Genomic DNA, 21,400 nt, shown 5'->3' with positions numbered 1-21,400 from the left:
ATATAAAGATCAATATATCTGGTGGGCAGTGCAACGGGTCTATGAAGTGCAAGTGCAAGTGAACTACAATAAAGAGAAGTGGTATGTCCAGGTCTAATCGCCTCTTAAAATACTCCCTCAGATAATACAGGGACTTGTGAGCTTGTCAGTGACAGAAGAGCTACGGATCTCTTAGCACAGGCAGATAAACCGTGTCCCCTTTGTCATTTGCTCCTCCCATTTCACCCCCATGGTGTCCTCATAAAAGACTTAAAACTTCTCTTGCTTTTACAGGTTATGAAGAAGGCTTGGCGAGCTTCCTGTGGATGACCGATGCTGAGTGATGGTCTAAGCGCTGTTCTTCGAGGAGGTGTTTGGGGCCGGGGATGTTGCGCTGGTCGGTGCATCTTGAAGGAGGGCCCAGGAGAGTGAACCATGCTGCGGTGGCTGTGGGGCACAAAGTGTACTCTTTTGGAGGCTACTGCTCTGGAGAAGACTATGAGACACTCCGGCAGATCGATGTCCATGTTTTTAACACAGGTGGGGACTATATTTGCTTTTAAATTTGGTAGTTCTTGAATGTCTGCAACAAAGACAGGTGTAATTATGCCAGATTATTGCAAAAATGCTTGTCTCTATCTGCTGTGACTAAGCAGTTGACAAAGATAAACACACAAAAAAATCTGTTCTCAAGAGATGGAACACAGAACAGTTACGGTGCACCTTTAAGATGTATTGTCTCTATGCATCACCACTTGCTTGTCTCCCTGGAAGTCGTATTGCTTTGTCTGAAATGTTCCACAGTGTAGAGTTTAACTGATCTCTCTGGCATTTATTGCTTAAAAGTACCTTGAGAAAGACAAGCAGGTGGCAGATCTCCACAAGTTGTCTCATTTTATATTTTAGCTGTTAGTGCTGTTAGTTTTGTTGAACTTTGTTTACTTTCTGAATTCTTTTATATACTCTTCATTTTTGGTTTTACTCCTACAACCTCGAAATCTTGAATTGAATGGTTGAAAAGGATAAGTTATGTTACAATTTCAAATTCAGCTTTTCCACTGTGGTTTGTCCAGATGTGTGTCAGTTTTTCAGTTGCTCCATATTTCTCATCCAGACAGGTGTTAGATTTAGTGAAAGTTGTATGAAAACTGCCTTCTCTCCATCTGTCCTACTTTTCCTCTGTGTAGCCAGCCACCTGCTTCTCAGGTTACTGCTTACCTTTAGGTGTCACCCAGATGCAATTATACCTTGATAACAATGCCATGACTGAGTGATATGCAAAATTTCCATCTTAGCTTTGTTTCCATTGTGTCCAGTTTAAGCATCTCAGCATTAACCAGGACAAAACTGTCCAGTGTTTCCTCTGGTCCAGACAAACACTCATGTTATGTGTTAAAAAACAGTGCTTTGACAATATAAAATATCACATCTGATAGTCTTTATCTTTCACATGAAGTGGTCTGCAAACTGCTCTCAGAGTCACTGGGTATCAAGTAAAACGTCCTAAAATCAGGGTTTAAAATGTTGTCAATAGCTGAGAGAACTTTTGAATTGTTTTTGTGGTTGGTGATTATTGTGGAGAAGTCATGCTTTCTAGCATTTCTTATTGCATTGCTGTATGTACTTTGTTGATTACTGAATAATTGGTGGTTTATTGTTTATGTATTATTTTGAAGTACGATATATTGTTGAAGAAAATGTAGATGATAATGCTGACATGATAATACTGACACTAATTTATGCCTATAATCCTACAGCAGGGTTACCCCCAAATATTATTCTAAATGCACAATATTGTTAATATATGTGCACAATATAGTTAATATATGTGCCATAGAAGTTATTTATTCAACCCTTCACAGTTCAAATCTGATCATAGTCAAAACATTCCTTGCCAGTAATAACAAAAAAGGTCCCCACGATAAATATTGACCCCCGAAATGTATTGTTCCATCTAACAAAACATGAATGGACTACAAAATTAACCACACCAGTTCAGAAATATCACTTTATACCAGCCTTTTTTGATTTTTTTTAATTCATTTTAAACGTTTTTTTTTATATATATGTGGTATTCTTACTATTATATTTTTTCATAGCTCCAGAACAATTTTGGTATTAGCCATTCTTTGTGTAGTTCCTGTTTCTAATCCCTTCACATACCAGTTTCACAGAAATATGAGAGGAGCCTTTATATATTGTAATCTTTGTTACTATTTCCCCACACTTTTCTATTCTTTTATTAAGGCCATAGACAAGCTGTGACTCAACCAATAAAACCTACATTGAGTCTAGCCTGCATATTAGCTTTTATTTATTGATTGATTTTTTTTTTTTACCTCTTGAGATGGGGATTTTAACCGGATTCCACTGCTGTGAGCTGCGTAAAAGGAATTACTCATTTTGTTTAATTTTAATTCCCAGTGCACCCCATTTTACTGCAATAACGCTAATTTCTATTCAAGCCTAATGAGAGTTATGTAATGATCTGGGCACTGAAATTAGACTAAATGTGTTTCATATATCATAAATATTTTTATAGAGCCAGTGATTCATTAGTTAATATTATCCATTCAAATAGCACCATCAAATAGCAATTTTGTGGCTCAGTTGTGCAGTGTCCTCAGATATATAATATTTCAGGGTTCTGACATGTCCTGGAAAACCTGGAAAATAATTGGCGCAGTATCCAGACAAAGTGCATGGACAATTACTAACTAGTCCAAAATGAAATGTTGTCCTTGAAACAGTTGCTTTGTGAATGTTAATGGATATTTGTCCAGTAACATAATATTCAGAGAGGGAATTTTAGCTATTTCTATCATGGCTTGTGTTAATATTTTTTATAAACCAAAGCAACTAAATATAAAAATGCATCTAAAATCCATCAAAATACAGGAAAGGTTAGGTTTTTTTGGACAACCTCCCAAGACTGAACGTTTCCCTAATTTATTCCATATTTAATTGTCTGTCATTTTTCCAGTGTCTCTGCGTTGGATGAAGTTGCCGCCGGTGCGCAGTGCTGGTCATGAGCGTGTGCGTGAGGTGCCGTACATGCGCTATGGCCACACGGCGGTGCTGCTCGACGACGCCATCTACCTCTGGGGCGGGCGCAATGACACAGAGGGGGCATGCAACGTGCTCTATGCCTTTGATGTCAGTAAGTAAAACATGACACTTGTACAGCGCTTTTCAAGATACCCAAAGATGCTTAAAATAAGTAAGTATAGACGCTTCTACCGCACAAGGCCTAACTGACATTTCTCATGTGTCTCCAGAGACACACCTGTTAGAACAGTGTCTTTGAAGATTTCAGTGTGGTGCATCTGGTTTTAGATGAAGGATGCTCAAGATAGTGATTCTCAACAGACATAAACCTTTCACCTCACGTACCATCTCAGAAGATACTGGGTGTTTTAAGTATACACTAATATTGCTCAGAATGTATTAAGTATTTACACGTGCATTAAAAGTGCACTGTGTAACTTTGTAGTTTAGAGGCTGTCACCTGCTTGTTTCTATGGATATGTCATTGTTCTGCTTAGAATGTTCCACAATATGACATTAAACAGGTTTTCCTTCCATTTATTTAATTACAAGTCATTTCATAAGTCAAAAATACATAAAAAATAACTAATTCTGGCTGTGAGTGGGGTTGCCTCTCCACAGATCTGACCTTTAACTTTGGTCCGGTTTGGTCTCCATGAAAATGGAAAGGTTTAATGTCATACTGTGAAACATTCCAGACAAAACAATAATAAAGCTTTTCCAAGAAGAAAAGCATTACACAGTTCACCTTGTGCAGGATGGCACTTGTTCTAAACTAGAGCTGAACATAGAACTGGTCTGACTAAAGCCAAGACTAATTTAGCCAGGAGCTACACTGAATCAAACCTCTACTAGTTATGTTCCAGTCTACAGTAGAGATGTGATTTATTGCAACCATATATACATCTAAATAAATGGCTACAGTTAATTCACAAGCACATTTAAAACAAACACTATAAATACTGTATCCTGTCATATAATCACAATAACCATGATAACCATGATGTGTGTAGACATTTACTATAACTAATTAATTTTAGTCTTCACATCCGGGATATGAACTAAATCTCCATTCATTCTCAAATGTCATACTTACATGACAATATTTTCCAAAATGGCTCAGCTTTAACCAGAGCAGAGTGAGAAATAAAAGCAGTCTACGTCTTCTGTATCTCTTGCAAATACTCAGATATTAATTTGTGTTGTGCAGATACCCACAGATGGTTCACCCCTAAGATTTCGGGTACAGTCCCAGGAGCTCGGGACGGCCACTCTGCTTGTGTACTGGGCAAAGCTATGTATATATTTGGAGGCTATGAGCAGCTGGTGAGTGCAGTTCTATGCATTTCATTCGGCAGCTTTTGTGAAGGTAAATATGTTTAAACTAATCTCCTCTTCTGTGCCTCAGGCTGACTGCTTCTCCAATGACATCCACAAGCTGGACACTGTCACCATGGTGTGGACTTTGATCAATGCCAGAGTGAGTTTGAACTGTTTCTTAGACTAAATTATAGCTCCGTGGTCAGTATTTTACATAAGATCACAGAAGTCAGTCTGCAGTGGAGTAGGTGTAACTCAGCATGGAAGAGGCTAACCCTAATATAAATTAAATAAATTAACTTTTCATCATGTGTTAACAATCTTTGACTGGGTAATATGGCAAAAAATAATCATCAATCATTTATTTTCTTCATAGTGATCTGTCTTGATTTTTGAGTCAATTTTATTTTGTCTTTTGAAAAACAAAGTAAAATGTCTTTCAGTGCTGGATCAGAAACAACTTTAAATCATGTCCATTTAACACAGCAAATAGTCAAATTTCTTCCTCTAAAGACCAAAAGACTAAACCCTGCTCCAAGCCACAAGCTTTTCCTGACAGAAGATTGTCTGTAGACCTCTTGATTAAAAAAACCTAAGCATGCAATTAATATTAGACATGACTTAATTTCCATTTCACATATAAAATTTGAGTCATCGGCAAGTCCTACAATGTAATGTGCCTATCTAAACTAAGAAGGTAAAAACACCCTGCGTAAACATCTAACCCACCCACCCTCACCAACACTACGGTCCTTGAAGTATCACCACTTTTAACTAGAGCCTCTGTAACCGATCTGTGACTGGTGTAAGTGTGAGGGTGCGAAAAGGGCTTTTGACCATATAATGTGCTAAATAAATAAATGCAGGCTGTTTTGTGGTAGCTAAACCATTTATGACTATTGTTGTTGACAATATTGCTATACAAGTCCCCTCCGAGTTGGCTGTGTACAAAGCCCAAAATGTAATGCTACTCTCTGGGAGTTAGCCAAGTCCAAAGGCCCACACAGGATTATAACCCCCTCTCACTGAAGAAATACCATTTGTGTTTGTGCACAGTCCACCAGCTCGTAAACCAAGCCTAGTAAAATATATTTTCGACAGTCATTCTAGCCATAAAAACATCGAGATGGAAGACCTACTTTACTGTTATTCGATTTATTTTTTGTAGAGCCCAAAATCACAACAGCAGTCGCCTCATAGGGCTTTACGTTGTTGATTTAACCAACAGAAAGTAAAAAAATCAAACAGACAACAAGACAAGTGATCACTACTACTCTTATTTTTTATTCATTATTTTTTTAATATGATTTTTTTTTACATCTATCATTTTGTAGCATCCAGGTAGGTTCCATAGTCGTCCATGGGGGTATACTATACTATAGTCTGATGTAATGACCTGATACGGTCTTATACTTGTTCTGATACAGCTTAAGATTGCTCTAAAGCTATTCAGGAAAGGGTGATTTCTGCCTGCGATTGTGACTTTTTTACTACTGATACTTGCTCAGATTAGTTTTTTACTTTCAGTACTAATTTTAGCATCAATTAATATCTGATTTTCAATACGTTTGTCAACTATACATTGTACTACAGTTGAGGAAAACAGTAGCACATTCAGGGCTGAGTAACACGTGAAAGGCTTTAAGTGGCTTTAGAGCTGAATGCATAGAAGCCTGAACCTGGCTTTGTTCTACCGTGTATTTATATTTCACATAGAAGCGGATCTCATTTCCCTATAGTCTTTCATGTATTTATGTTTCCCCTTGATCTCAGCTTTGCATGTCTAAGCTCTATTATACTCTTTGGTAGTTTTAACAATGGTCAGTAGATGGCAGTATTTACCCTAAAACATCAAATGAGAAGGGTTTTCTTGATAAGGCTGATTATGAGAATAGATTATTTAGTAATTGGGGTTATACAAGGTGATGTGAATAATAGGCTTAAACAAAAACATTCAGTGCCACACAATAACTCAACAACACTTTTCCAAATGAACCTTATTGTTAAAAAACAAGTTGCTATAAATAAATGAGTGAATCACTGCTTATCTAGCATCTATAATGAGCCATTAAAGTATAATTAATAACCCCTTTATTTACAGCTGCTATTGAACAAAAAAAATCCTAACATTGAGATTGAAAAAATATTGTTTACCTATCATTTATTGAATACGTTGATATAGTAATTGTTTAGGTAAATAACAGGTTTACTAAATAAATGCATTGTTCTTTGGAAAGCCTGTGTATATATAGGGCCGTTTTATGCCCACTTTTTCCACAGAAAATTTTTCTTTTATAAAGTGCAAGCATCTTTGAGTGTCCAAAAAGTTCTATATAAGTTTGATGTATTGTTAAAGGTGTCCAGACCTTAATACACTGTTTCTTTCTCCACAGGGCACTCCGGCGCGGTGGAGAGACTTCCACTCCGCCACCATCATCGGCACAAAGATGTTTGTATTCGGGGGCAGAGCTGATCGCTTTGGTCCTTTTCACTCCAATAATGAGATCTACTGCAACAAGATCAAAGTCTTTGACACAGACACCAACTGCTGGCTGAGTACACCCTCCACCCAGCCACTGCCCGACGGCCGGAGGAGCCACTCAGCCTGTAAGACACAATAACAACAACATGTATTTTAATGGAAAACAAACCCAGGCAATATTGTCACTGCTCCTTTGAAGTGTTCCATTTGATCATTTTTTCATATTCAAATAGCTTTTCTCCTGAGTTGAAACACTCCTCCTTATACTTAAATTTTTTAAGAATCAGTTGTTTTTATTCACATTTATTAATATCAAACAACAGTGAAATCTTGAATTCACACTCTTTTACAGCTTACCATTCCGATAGTGGACAGCTTTATGAAATCAAACTCACATGAACTAAACAGCTTGATTAAAAAAAAACTCTTTACATTTAGGATTGACGTTTTTGCTTGGAAAATTCTCACAGTTATTATGTTTCACTTCTTAAGACTAACATTTTGACTTGACCAATGTATCTTGACTTCCATGTTTTAAAGTATTGTGTAATTTTGGTTTGTGTCCAGTTACCTACAAAGGAGATCTGTACATTTTTGGAGGATATAATGCACGATTGGACCGGCACTTCAATGACCTCTGGAAATTTAACCCAGGTAAATCTTTACTTCCACATGCATTGATGTTAAAAGTAAGACTAGTGTATCGGTGTTTCTCAAATTGTGGTATGTGGACTGCTGCTGTTGGTATGAAGCTCAACAGTGACCACCCATTTATTTTTCCAATAGACATTCTAAAAAAAAAATTACATAACTAATGAGCACAAGACCTGTCATTTTATTTAAATTTTGTTTCTGAAACTTTATAAACCACAAAGTTATTAAAACATTTAGCTGAATATTGCTTTTTAAACATGCTTTTTGGAGTTAAAACAACCATGTTATGGATATTCATTACCATGTAGCTGGTCAGCCTCTGCGAAGTCTTTCAACTCTCTTCAACTAATAAAGCCCCGATTTAGAGTTGGTTTTGATTTGGTGGTACTCAGAAAACCAAATATATAGATGGTGTGAGAAGTTTCATAGATGGTGTGAATATTTTCATAGATGGTGTGAAAAGTTTGAGAACCACTGGACTAAATGAGGGACTGTATATAGTTGACCAGCAGATGGCAGCACTTGGATGGAGTTACACAAAGAGGCACAGTTGCCATAGAGACACGGTGATGCTCAAACTAACTCAACAGGGTTCTCCTTTTATGGAACGTTTACGACAGCTTCAGTTTCGTCATTTCTCACTGCGCTCCACATGGCTTTGCTGTGTCTATTTCTGAAATCTCAAGGTTTGTCATGTAGCCTAATTCAAATCGTGATATTTTTATGCCTTTGCCCCAGGCCTTGTCTGCTTAAACAACTCAAAACACATTTTCTCTCAACATGAATAAAGACAGTGAATATTATTATAACGTGTGGAATTTTTAAGCTGCTGCTCCACAGTACATGATTTGAGTTTTCTAATTATTTTGTATTGAGTTTTTGAACTTTAAAATACATTACAAGACTCAGTTTCATTACCACAATTCATTTACATCAGTTACATCAATATAGCAGTGCAGTAGAAACTACAGGTTCAACATATTTCAAATAAAAATCCTGTTAAAAATGCAATGAAGAATGACACATCTAAAATCATAATTTGTTGTTAGTGATTTTTTTTTAAATGTCCAGCTTTATCTAGTCTTACATTAAATGACAGTTGATAATTTATAATGTTATAAAATGTGGAAAGTCCAAGCCCTCTTCACAACCTGATATTTGGAAAGTGCTCATTTTAACTTTGGGTTTTAGTTTACACCAGATAAAAGGACTGAGCGAACTGTTCAAGGTTTTTATATAACATACTTGAAAATTTCAAATAATGATTTTTATATTATTTTTGTGTAATCCTGTGTGAACAGAAGCCTTCACTTGGGAGAAAATAGAGCCTAAAGGAAAAGGTCCCTGTCCGCGAAGACGGCAGTGCTGCTGTATGGTCGGAGATCGGATAATCCTGTTTGGAGGAACCAGGTACAACTATTTATTACTTGTTTTTGTTTAAACTTATTTTACACACAATTTTTTTTAACTTTCACAACAGATTAATGCAAGACTTGCAATGCAAGTATGTGTTTAAATAGTTCAAATGATCTGCTGATACTCGACATTAATAGATACCAGTGTAGGGATGGAAATTTTGCTTAAAACATAATTAAGTTATTATACAAGAGATCCACTTCCTGACCTTTAAATATCTACTGATCATCTTCATATGAATAAAAGTTCAATCCTTAAGAAAGGTTTTTGGCCAAAATCAGCCTGTAGGTACTAGTCTTATTACGTCCAATTAATTCCCCAACCAGGATATCTGCTTGACTGATATCATAAAACCAATACTCGATCCAGCACAGTTTTCAGCATCTGCACCAATATTCTATACAGATGCATCGATGTAGTAAAGAAAGTAGTAGTGAAGAAATACTATATAATTGATAAAGATACAGTGCTGCACAGCTGAAGTCAAACCATAAACAAATTATCTAGTTCAAGAAGCAGAATGCATACCGCAAACTGCACAAATTGCCTAATAATCTAAGTTTCTCTAGTGCTGCTGACACAGAAGAAAAACATCTAGCATATTAATGTACACCTATTTCCACCAATTTACAGAAATGTAGATCAGAGTAAAAATGTAAACAACCAAGCTTGCTTATGTATTAGCCACCATATACATATGAAAAGTCCTAGTTTCTCTCTAAGGCTGTGATGTGTCAAATGCTTTACACAGACACCTCGTCTGACTCACTGAGCTACCACTTTCTCCCACTCCAACGCTCTGCTGCAGAAGTTGGCCATAATTGACCCAAACTCTCCTCTCGTCTCTGCTACAGTTCTGTGCTCTCCGAAAAATACGACAACTTTTGGCCCAATTAAACACATTTTCAGCCATTGGGGACATCAGCTTTGACTTCATGTGAATGTTATAGTTAGGAGCATGTGCACTCACCAAAACTTGGCGATACATTGGATTTTAGTTGACATAAAAGTTTACTTGAAAATGTGATTGTCTTACATTTTCCTCTTTCTGTATATCTGCCTTTCATCATTAATAGAACTTGTGTTACAATCTATTCAAAATAGTGATGGGAATTTTAACTCTTTTATGGGATCCAAATCTTTTGTCTTTCTTTTTGGTTCTCTTTTTACATTATGTTACATTTTACATTTACAGTTTTACATTTACTTATATGATGGAAGCCAAAGTTAAAACTAATTTTAACAACAAACTAATCAGTAATCACTCACGCTTCTGTGCTGATTCTCAGAGTTAATCAGTATAAGAATGCATACAAAATTTGAGTTATGAACCATTCAAAAGAGTCGATTCATTCATGAAAGTCACATCACTAATTCAAAAATTTTGTCAATTTTTTCAAATGGCTACAGTGCCTCTGACATATGAATTTTTGTGTGTGTACACAAACAGAACTATTCCCAGTTCCTAGCTCCCAGTGTCCTTTTATTCTTTTCGGATGATATATTGGCCACCCAAGTTTCTGTTCCTTGAATTTCATCAGCTCTTTTTGCAGTCTTTTTATGTAGTTTTTATTACAAACAATGTAATTCTTCTAATTTTCCATATCTTTAAAACGTGTATCGATTTGTCCGTATCTCCCACCTCTAGCCATTTACTTTTGCTTTAAGAGCATTTTTCCCCCTCTTGTTTGCTGCAACCATAGTAAGTTTTAAAAATACCCTTGATGTTAAATGTTGTTTGGTAGAAAATAACCTTGTTTGACTTTGGATAAATGGTACCTCTGTTCTGTATGCCTTATTTCAATTTCGGTTGTAATCTTTGTGTAGCACCGTCTAGACCGATGCCGTCAGTGAAAAGTGCCCCATTTGTGGATACACCTCTCCTGTCTTGTTACTGGCCCAAATAAATAGCTTGCTTTTGCAGACACCAGCCCTCTCCAGCCCTCCTCTCTGTCTCTTAACGGCGCTGATTGCTGGTGGTTTGTACCTGGTGAAGTGCTGTTTCACCGGTGACACTTCTCAGATAGGGCCTGGTAGTAGCAGCCACTGTATTGGAGCAGCAACCAGCTTTAGTCCAGTCCAAAGCTATAGTCCCAAAACCTGGGCTATATGTTATCAGACAAGAGCAGTGTTATCAGGCAGGCCCCAGCGGGACGTCCTGATAGGGGGAACCGAGAGGAGAGGGATAAGGGTCTTCTCAGCCCCTCTTCGTCTACAGGCCCTTAAGTCCACGGGCCCCTGGCTGCTGCTAGATTAGGACTTCAACGCTCCACTGGACACCACATCAGGAGTAGCAACTGTCTAATACACACACAGCAATTAGTTCAGAAGAGCAGCTTTACATTTGCATATAAGTTTTACACAAAGTTTCAAGTGCTGTATTTTTTATGTTATACCTAAGCTCATAGAAGTTTAGTGAATCCAAATGATCAAACAGTTTTATTCAAGTTGTTTTAATCTGCGAAAGTTATGTATCTGTATGTCAATGCATAACTTGGCCCAGGCTACTTTGTTACTGATTACCTTTAAATATTTAAGTTGCAATATATTTTTGAAAATGTAACTATATTTGTAAAGATTTGGAAAAGCATACAATTACAAAACTTTGAAAATCGCTGAAGAAATGTAACACGTAAGTAGCAGATAATGGGTCATAGAAGTTGGTTATTTAATCCTCTACAGCTCAAATCTAATCATAGTACAAAAAAATCACAAAGTTCCCCACTAGTACAAAGAAAAAGCAAACACGATAAAAATTTACCCCCAAAAATTTTAATCGCATTGTTCCACATATTGAAGGATAACTCAGTATGTGTATTGCAATTATCCTGACAGGCCTAATGGTGTGCAGTTAATCCAGTGTCATATAAGACTAATTTGCATATCTAAAACAATTAAAAAAATTTAGAAATATTTTCCGTCTTATACTGGTAAGAGAAAGTGTGTGAAAGATGGTGTGTGAAAATATATGAGTGGCGCAATGCAAGAGCCAGGCAAAGTGGTTAGAACTGAATTTGTGCATCTTTTGGTTTCTCGCCAGGATTAGAGCAGGATGGATTTTAGGAGTCATGATTTCCTGTGGAGCAGATAGGGCTGGTGCCTTTAAACAGGGGTGTCACTGGGCTCATTGGGATGATGGAGGGCAGTGGCCACGCACAGGAAGAAATTAAACACCACAATATCACCCACATCCTGTTTGAATGGATTTGGCAGGGGTTTTAGTAAGAAAACTGGACCCAATTCAGGTTAACTAGATATGAATGCGCAGAAAAGTTTTTTATATAGGAAAAATCATCCCTTATTTATTAGTTTTGCAATTTCCCTTCCTGGAAACTACTACAGCAAAAAGGAGTAAATTCTATTGTCGTGTAGCAGGTTTGAATAGAATCACCAGTGTAATATCCAGTGTAATATCCAGTGTAATATCCAGTGTAATATCCAGTGTAATATCCAGTGTATTCTTCTATACTGTACTTTTAAAACTTTAAAACTTTTTGTGTAATTGACTCTAAACATACTTCAAATCATATCAATATTACAAAAAATCTAGGCACAAAAACAAGGGAGTTTATTGGAATAAAGAGAAGTGTGGCATTTGGTATTAATAGAGGTCAGCTTCCTGTTTAAAGGTGCTGTTTTGAGGACTTTTGGCCATTCAGTTGTATTTATGAATTGCTCATCTCTATGGCAGTGATGCAGATTCTTCATCACTATTAATAACCATGTGAAATTAATACACAAAAAAGTTGATTTTAGCAAGTGTATGACTTCTTTGCAGTTGCATCTCTTGAATTATAAAGGTTAACATGAAAGAAAATGCACTGAAATAATAGACATTTTTAGTACCAAAGCACCACCCTAATCTGACCCAAAAGCTATTGTTTCCTGATTGTTTTCCTGTAAAAGCCAATTGATCCTTCTGAAGTTCAGTTGAAGTTGTGGTATTTGCCCTTGTAGGTCTGAACAACAGTGCAGTGTTTATTTTTTACATGAGTGCTCTTAAGCCTCTTACAGACAGGAACCACTAAGACTACATCTATACACAAGAAAACCAAGAAAACATCCCGTAGCCCCCAACAGCATTTGGTTCACTATGTTTGGTGCAGTTTAAATTCAACCCTCTTTTATGTTTTAGCCTGTATTCGCCGTTTTTGCCATGTCCTTCTCTCAAGTTTAGTGAATACTAGACATTGAGCAGACCTTGTTTTTTGTGTGTCCTTTTTAGTGTTCGTGCATTTTAAACACCATTTTAACCTCATCACCTGGGCCCACTTTTGTTCTGTTTTTGATAGACTCTAGTCTTTGTACAGATTCACTATATTGGCCTTGTTTGAAGTTTAGACCAGAATTTTGCCTGATGTAGATCATTGAAGTCAGTGTGAGGATGAATTTGGTAAATTAAATATTTTCTGTGGTGAGACTAGGGATTAGGATTTTCAAAAAATATAATCACCCAGATACTAATAGAGTATTGATCCTGGAAAAGATTAAATTTGTTTTAGAATGGTCTTATCAGAACTAGTATTAAATCACATGGTAATAATTATGAAACTAGTATTATTTTCATCAAATGTTGTATTCTACAGTCTACAAAATAGCATTTATTTGTTAACATCCTGGCATTGAGCTTTTTTATATAAATCAAGTTTGACATCTTTGTATTGTGATAAGCAAGTAATACTTATTTGAGTTAATACAGTTAATTCCTCCTACAGTTATAAAACTTTTAAAGAAAACTTCAAATATTCTCTTAATTACCCATTCTGCCGCCTCTGTCCTGTTCATTTTCTCTTGACCTCACAAACATAAGGTCAGTTACCAAGCCCCACATCTCCTCTGCGTGTCCCATGTGCTGTGGACCAGTGTTTGCTCAGGCCAAAGTGAATTACTGCAGGACACCTTGCTTGTGTTTCTTTCATTTAGAAAAGTGGCTCAAGTGAATTCTGCTCAAATTTATGGTCCTCCTCTCGTTGTTTTCCTCGACCTGGTGATCCAAAACAGATCCTCTCTGTTGATGTTTATGGCGTTTATTTTACCAGCGGGAATCGGTGCAAAAATAAATTATTGCTGTTATTAGAGCACAAAAAGGCCTTGTTGCCTCTCAGTGGAAATTTCTTACTAGATTTACAGCTTGTTTTATTTGCTCAACTGACACCACTAGACCTCACAAGATAACATTAGTGCTATTAACTGGTTCAAAATTCATTACTATTACTTCATAAGTGTGCATTTGCTTTTTCACTGGGACTATTGTATTACCTTGATACATTACATCATACATCTTCTCTCCAATTTATGTCTCTCTTTTTTAATTTTAATCTTCATGATTATTTATGTTTTGATTTGTTTTTATTATGATTTTAATGTATTTCTTATTCTGTAAAGCACTTTGAATTACTTTGTGTACGAATTGTGCTATACAAATAAACTTGCCTTGCCTTGCCTTGCCTACATTGTTAAAAATTGCTAGAAATAGTGTAGCTTTAACTATATACATTCACAATGTTTACCAAGTATTCTTTTATGCAGTTAAAGGTACAATATGTGACTTTTCATTGGAGAGTTTGCTGCTGGCTTGTCCCCATGAAGATGTTATTTCTTTACCTGGAATCTCGTTAAAGTTTTTGACAACACTTTAGATTAGGGAGCACATATTCATAGCTAGTTAATAGTAATAGTAATAGTTCATGCATTAAAAGTTATAATAATTACATCTTTGTTAGTATGTATACACTACTTTCATTGCATGTTTGTCTAAGGAAATTTTTTTGCATGTACTAACCCATTAACTATTTTCTTCCCATTAAAGTAGTGGAGTTCACAATAGATGTTTTTGTGCTTACACTGAAGTCTTAATAAGCATTAATAAGTGTTTTATTAATACCAACTAATAGCTAAGTAATAGTTAATTAGCATACCAATTACCACTTAGCTAGCTATTGATATGTGGTCCCTAAACTAAAGTGTTACTGAGTTTTTTATCTCCATGGAGACAAGCATGTGACAACACCAGGTGAAGTTACAGGTCAGTTCTGCGGACAGGTGAGTCAGCTCATAGTGAATAATGTACTAGTATTTATTTTTTTTTTCCCAATATATATTTTTAGCAATAAAAGACATGTAACTGCAAAAGCAAAAACATCTCCATGAGGACAAACAGGTGACATATCCTCTACCAGAAAAATTACATAGTACACCTTTTAAGCAGTTTAATATTTTATAGAAATATATTCACATATGGACAAAAGTGTATCCGTAATCTTGCATATGAACTACAAAAGTTGTTTCCTGTAGCTCATATGCCATACCGTGTGAAATCAACTACTCTCATTTGCATTTTTTAAATCGCACCAAATAAAATGAGCTTTTGTGATTAACTAATTTAAGCCGCGTTATCATTAGCAGTGGCTTGCAATTATTTTAGAAGGTCAATGATTTATTATAAAAAAGAAAGGTCTGATCCTCAGTCTAATTAATGCTTCAGAGAGAATAATTAGACTGTATTATGATTTCAAAAAGTGCTTAAAATCTCATTAAAATAAACTGATATTGTATTTGTTGTTAATATTTTTATGGCTAAAACAAAAATACCATATGTGGTCTTGACACCGACCACATGCTGTCTTTCAAATAACATGGAAATGGCCATAGCTCTCCCCTATAGTGTGGATATAGGCCACTACCTAGCTCCACTTACACCAGTATAAAGGGGGCTTGGTGGGCTGCAGAGAGGCGCGAAATTCTGTCCCATCCTTGATTTATGACCTCAGGGAGCATTCCTTCTCACAGGGGGCAATTTGATATACCCCCAGCCCTCTGCTACACTCATTTGCTGGACTGTGGTCACTGCCTCACGAAGGTCGGTCCATGGATGACTAACTCCACCTGCACCGGCCTTCACCCACGATAGCGGAGACCAGGCAGTGTACTTATGGAACTGGACCGGTGAGGGATGGGAACTTGGTTGGCAGAGATACTTAAGATTATGATAGTTTGTCATATTTGTTGCCGTGGACTTGGTGTAACTCAAAGATATGTGATGTGAAAAGATCCTTCGAAGTTAAGACATAATTTAAAGGGGCATCGTGTAACTTTTCTGGTGGAGGGTCTGTCAAATGCTTTTCTCCGTGGAGATGTTATTGCTGGAATGTTTCACCGTATGGTATTAAACCTTTCTATTATCATGGAGACCAAACGAGACAAAGTTAGAGGTCAGATCTATGGAGAGGCAACCCCGCTCACAGTCAGAATAAGTGTTTTTCTAGGTATTTTTGAGCTATAAAACCACCTGTAATTGAAAAAATATATAAAGTAGAGCAGTTTAATGTCATACTGTGGAACATTCCCAGCAGAGCAGTTACATATTCATAGAAACAGGCAAGTGAAGGACCTCCAACAAGAAATTACATACTGCAGCTTTAAAATTAGAATGGCTTTAGCTGTATAAAGAATGTTTCAGTATAACTGTATAGCAAGTAAAAAAATATATATATTTTTTAAGTGATTGTTTATTCCGTACCCCTTTGATCTTGGCATTGCTCTTGGTGTATGGAAATATGAAATTTTAATTAGCTTCTTCACAGTGTAATGTTGTAGATTGCAGTTTCTGGACCTTGCTCAACTTTAGCAGTTGCTAATAATTTACAGTGATTCGTCCCTGCTCAGATCAGTATATATTGTTGTGTCCTTGTGCAAGGCATTTCATCTCCTTGCCAAGACTGTGGTGAATGATTGGTTGTAGTTTGTGGGAGCCTTGATGCAAACTGGCAGCCTGATGCTTCTGTCTGTAAGCCCTTCTTTCTTTCAGCTGATCTTTTTAGCGCAGCAAATCATCTGACTTCTGTGCATGCATATTGATTTGGCATAGGATTTTAAGTCCCTGATAAAACCATCTCATTTTATCTAGGCTTCTGATAACAAAGGGCACACTGACCTGCACCTCCCTGGGTTGTTCATAACACGGACGATCAATACAGTCATTTCACTGGGCCTGTTGTGGAATTGGCCTGAGAGCTGTGTGTAGATTGTGGCTGTAGTCATAGTTGTCCTGCGTCATCACGGACAGGAGATAATTGCTTACGACATGCTCAGGTTGTGCTAAATGTGGAAGAGGCTCAGGTTTAGAACAGGGCATCCTACGAGGGCAGGAAGGGAACAAGGACAGCACAGATTGGCCCGCTGTGAGCAGACGCTTTGGGCTTGCTGAATGGGATATAGGGCATGAGCTACTTGGACACTAATGAGTGTGAGTGTGTGTTTATTTAATGACTACAAAAATAGCTGTCATGTAGTTACTAATTATATAGCAATAGTAATATAGTAATTATTGTTATACGTTTTCTTTTTAAACATGGGAAGTGGGATTTGCAATGGTTAAATCTGCAATATGAATGAAACACAGGTGTTGGTAGGTAGGTAATGTAGGGAAATTTGTCTTCTACATTTGTCCCATCCTTCAGTGCCTGTCAGGAGCAGTGTTCGCTACAGTGCAGCAACCGGGGACCCATTTGCAGATTTTGAACCTGATTTGGTCTATCGTGACTGGATTTAGTCTATTGTGCATGTTTTAGGTACTACCCTGGGTTCTGTCAATCTGCTTGTTGTCCTCTATACTTGGCACTTCATTCTCGCAGAATAAACGCCAAATTAAAAACACTTAATATTCAGTAAAATCAGATTCATCAAAAACATAACCTGCAGTTGTTTTTAATTAAACATGTTCCTTTATCTGTAGCCAGCATCTCTCTCACTACTCATATTGGCTAAATGATATTGGGCAGATCTGGAGGAAGTCTGTCACAGCTGAGATTACCCACAGTCTGTGCTGGTCCCGATGTTCCGGTGCTCTGTGCCAAACTTGTGCCACGCATTGTTCGGCTTTTGGTTCTTTGACTTTATGAGTCATGAGCCTACGTCAGATCCCCCTTTGCCCTGCCAGATTTCACTCATTTTCCATTAGACAATATGGAGAATGGCCTGGGGAAATAAATAAGGATGGATTTCATGCTTGTGGAAATAACTATTCTGTTCTCGGGTTTTCCAGTAACTTTAGACAATATTAAATATGCTCCATTTAGATTTCTTAGAGTGATCAAAGTCTTCTCTCTATATATGTGACCTGTAAATTTGCCTAGATGATGTTACCTGCTTGTCTCCATAGTGATTTAGTCTACTTCTCTACTGTAAAACATGTAAAGCAATTATAGCTTTGAAGGAGAAAGGCAGGTGGTGTGCCTTTCACTGGAAAAGTGTTACATCGTGCACCTTTAAGCTTTACTTAGTGGTTTATGAGAGGGGTTCAGTTTGTGACTATCTGACATGACTGATATCCCAACTATAGATTTGTTCAAATTCAATAGCCAAGAAAGCATATTTAACCATTTATATATTTGTATTTTCTATTTTAAGTTACTATTCATCAAATCTCATTGTATTGTGGTTACTCTAAATCTTTCGAGTGCATGATTTCTGTTATTAGCAGGCTGGATAAATGAATTAAGAATCACTGGCTTAATTGTAAAGCATTTTGTTTTTGTTGGGATGTCTTGTCTTTGAGATTATTGCCTTGAGCTCCTGTAGTTGGAAGCATTAACTCATATATTTGTGTGTTCAGGCAAGTCCTCCTGCATCGAGCCCAAGGTAAAGGCAGAGCAGGACCACATACTGTGTAATCCCACCAGTAGCCAAAACATTCCAGCCCCAACGTCTTGTTTAATCCACTGAAATCTTACAGCGCTCAGTAATCTGTCAGGAATTTCACAGGTCGATCTGAGTCGTGGAGACATAGACCTAAAGCGGAGTCCAGTGACTGTTTCAGGATCAGCGGGTCAGGAGCTGGAGCCTTGATATCAGTCATTTTGGAGCTTATCATCTCCTAAAGGGCTGCTGTTATGATAGTCCAGCTGGCCTAATGTGCTGCTTATCACTGGTGAACCTGACTCTGCATCTTTGAACAAGTACTAAAAAAAGACCATATTATCATTCTAATGAGTATTTAACTTTATTCAAAAGCAGTTCAACCTCGTTGTCTTATTCATAATTTAAACTAGTTTGCTTGACCATTCATTTTCTGCAATCTTTTCCAATCTGTCACAGTGCAGCTTGACTCTGTTGAAAGCATGTTTATCAACACTCGATAAATGTTGGTGCCACACATGTTGTCTTTTGGCCTCTGGTGTCAAAGGCCAGGCTGCAGAAGTTTCCTTTATTAATTGTGGCCTTGTGTTTGTTGTATCTGTGTGTGCGTGTGTGTGTTAGCACAGCTCAGATAAAACCTGTCAAACAGTGAGGTGACCCCCACAGGATACAGGGCATCCCGCGCGTGGCGAGCAGGACCCCCGGGGCAGTGCCACAGTGAAGTGATTTACTCTTCAAAGATGAGCTTATGATAGTAATTCATCTACATCTTAACCCTCCTTAACCCACCAACAGGCTGTGTATATGAAGTGTCACAGGCCCAGTGTTAAACAGCAGCTCAAATAAACAGCGCCGTGAGTGAGGCTGTGTGCCGCTGCAGCGCGTGCCCTCTGTCATGTCCAAACACCACTACTGATTTACTACTGATTTACTACTGATTTACTACTGCAAAACAACCTGTACAGATGCAGAGGGCAGCAGAAATAAGAGGCACATTAAACAGGCTTTGTTAACTTTATAATTAGTTTTATAAGTTCTCTGACCTTGGGGAAACTTTCAATTACAGTAGTCCCCATTTATAGGCTTCTCTTATTCTGCATCTATAGTCCATTAGAACATTGCCGAACTGTACCAACAACACACCTCTCTCAAACCATTAAAGTGTTTTATTTTTTCTATGACAAGAGAGTCTTTAAAGTGCTTTGGATATATAATATAAAACTACATAACTGCACATTAAGGACTTCTTTTCTTCTTGATGTTTCTTTATTTTCCCCATGGGTTTTATACGACATCAATTATACTTTTATTTTTTGTTTGGTTCTAAAATAAGATGAAGAGCATGGCATAGGCAGTAGGCAAAGAGCATCTGTCTTATTTTTTGTGTGTGAAAACATAGGTTTTCATTAAGGAGGACACAGAATTCAACATATAAGTAGATCATATTTTAACTGAAGAGACCAGCGTTGTTGCCACTCGAGATTCTTGTGCATTTTCACAAAATTTACACTTTTGTCTTGACAATTTTTCAAACAAACGCCATGGCCATAATGCCATTTCGATAATGAGCCAATCAGAGCTGCACAGCTACTCACAGCACAAACAAACAGTGGCTGGAGATGTCCTTCATAAGCATAATGCAATTGTTTGAAGATGGTGCACATTTTGAAAACAACAATCCTGTTTTGCGTCAGTGTAAAATCACCAAAACTTCACAGGTTAATATTTCCTGAAATATTTCCTGCGCTATTGGCTGATAGCTGAGGATAGGTCACCAGAATACCATAAAACACGCAAGGAATACGAGTGGTGATCATTTTATTCTGATTCTAAGTCTATATCATGTCAGAAGAAAACAGGAGATATATCAACTGTACAAAAAGACCCAGTGCTTATTAGCCACCAGCGTGTGCCCGGAAATCCATTCAAGACCATTTACTATTGGATATGACATGCAGGCAAAATTTATAGGTTTAACTAAACAACCAAAGAAATAATATCTTGACAATTTTATGTATTGTGCCTCCCTTTATGTACCCGACCTTGACATTATAGACTGCAGCTGAAGTGAGAAAAGGAAGTCACTAAAACTATAAGAAGTGCCATATATCACAAATCCTTTAGATCCTCACAGCTCAGTACATCAAACAGCTGTTCCCAAGGTCTATACGGACTCATCTTTATAGCCACTGGTGTATTATTAATATTACTTCAATCTCACCTGATAAAAAGCAATGTTATTGCTTTCAAAACTGTCTCAAGGCCTGACTGTGTCTCTGTCAGTGGCTATGTTTACATGCACATCAAAAATCTGATCATTTTCTGATTTCTGGAGATTACTGAAATATTGATAATCTGATTTCTTTTGGATTTCACACCTGTGCAAATTTTGAGTAAAATTTTAAAAAGGGCAAACTTTGTGGCAAAAATACAAACATGAAAAAGAAAATGATAAAGATTGAAATTATTGTTTTTTTTTTTTGTTTTTTTTTTGTATTTTCTTCTAAATATAACAGTTCTTTGAAATACATGACACTTTTGTGCATTAAACACAAACACACACACATTTTTTTTACTGGCCAAGTAAATGTATTGAGTGATGCTGCAATTGGAGAAGAGGTCTTTATGAAGTGACTGGCATCTACGGCTCTAATCTGAAGACAGGTATGTCTCCAGGAGCTCGTAGAAGGTCTTAAAGATGAGGCTTTGGTCTGGGCTGCTGCAGGTCTAATCCACCGTCCAGCCTCTGCCCAGGAGGAGGTGCAGATAGTCGAGGTAGTAGCTGAGACGGCAAAGATTAGGTCAAACTTTGGGGTGGGAATCTATCAGTGATAACAACGCAGGTACATTTTTATCAGTTCGTCA

General features: G+C 37.1%; 1 protein-coding gene across 1 annotated transcript in view; it reads left to right on the top strand.

Annotated features, from left to right (window-relative positions):
* Window positions 1–21,400, top strand: part of klhdc3 (kelch domain containing 3) — a 33,792-nt gene that overhangs the window by 1,625 nt on the left and 10,767 nt on the right. Inside the window, exons 2-8 of the mRNA XM_020921330.2 lie at window positions 274–519; window positions 2,963–3,139; window positions 4,238–4,353; window positions 4,436–4,507; window positions 6,741–6,954; window positions 7,397–7,483; window positions 8,785–8,893. Of these exons, the coding sequence (XP_020776989.1) occupies window positions 366–519; window positions 2,963–3,139; window positions 4,238–4,353; window positions 4,436–4,507; window positions 6,741–6,954; window positions 7,397–7,483; window positions 8,785–8,893 (929 nt within the window). The 5' untranslated portion in view covers window positions 274–365. The remainder of the gene's footprint in view (window positions 1–273; window positions 520–2,962; window positions 3,140–4,237; window positions 4,354–4,435; window positions 4,508–6,740; window positions 6,955–7,396; window positions 7,484–8,784; window positions 8,894–21,400) is intronic.

Source organism: Boleophthalmus pectinirostris, unplaced genomic scaffold (assembly GCF_026225935.1).
Source record: "Boleophthalmus pectinirostris isolate CB_2022bp ecotype Guang Dong unplaced genomic scaffold, ASM2622593v1 HiC_scaffold_5, whole genome shotgun sequence".
NCBI classification, from domain to species: domain Eukaryota; kingdom Metazoa; phylum Chordata; class Actinopteri; order Gobiiformes; family Gobiidae; genus Boleophthalmus; species Boleophthalmus pectinirostris.
Note: the sequence above shows the minus strand (reverse complement) of the source record. Positions and strands in the feature narration are given on the sequence as shown.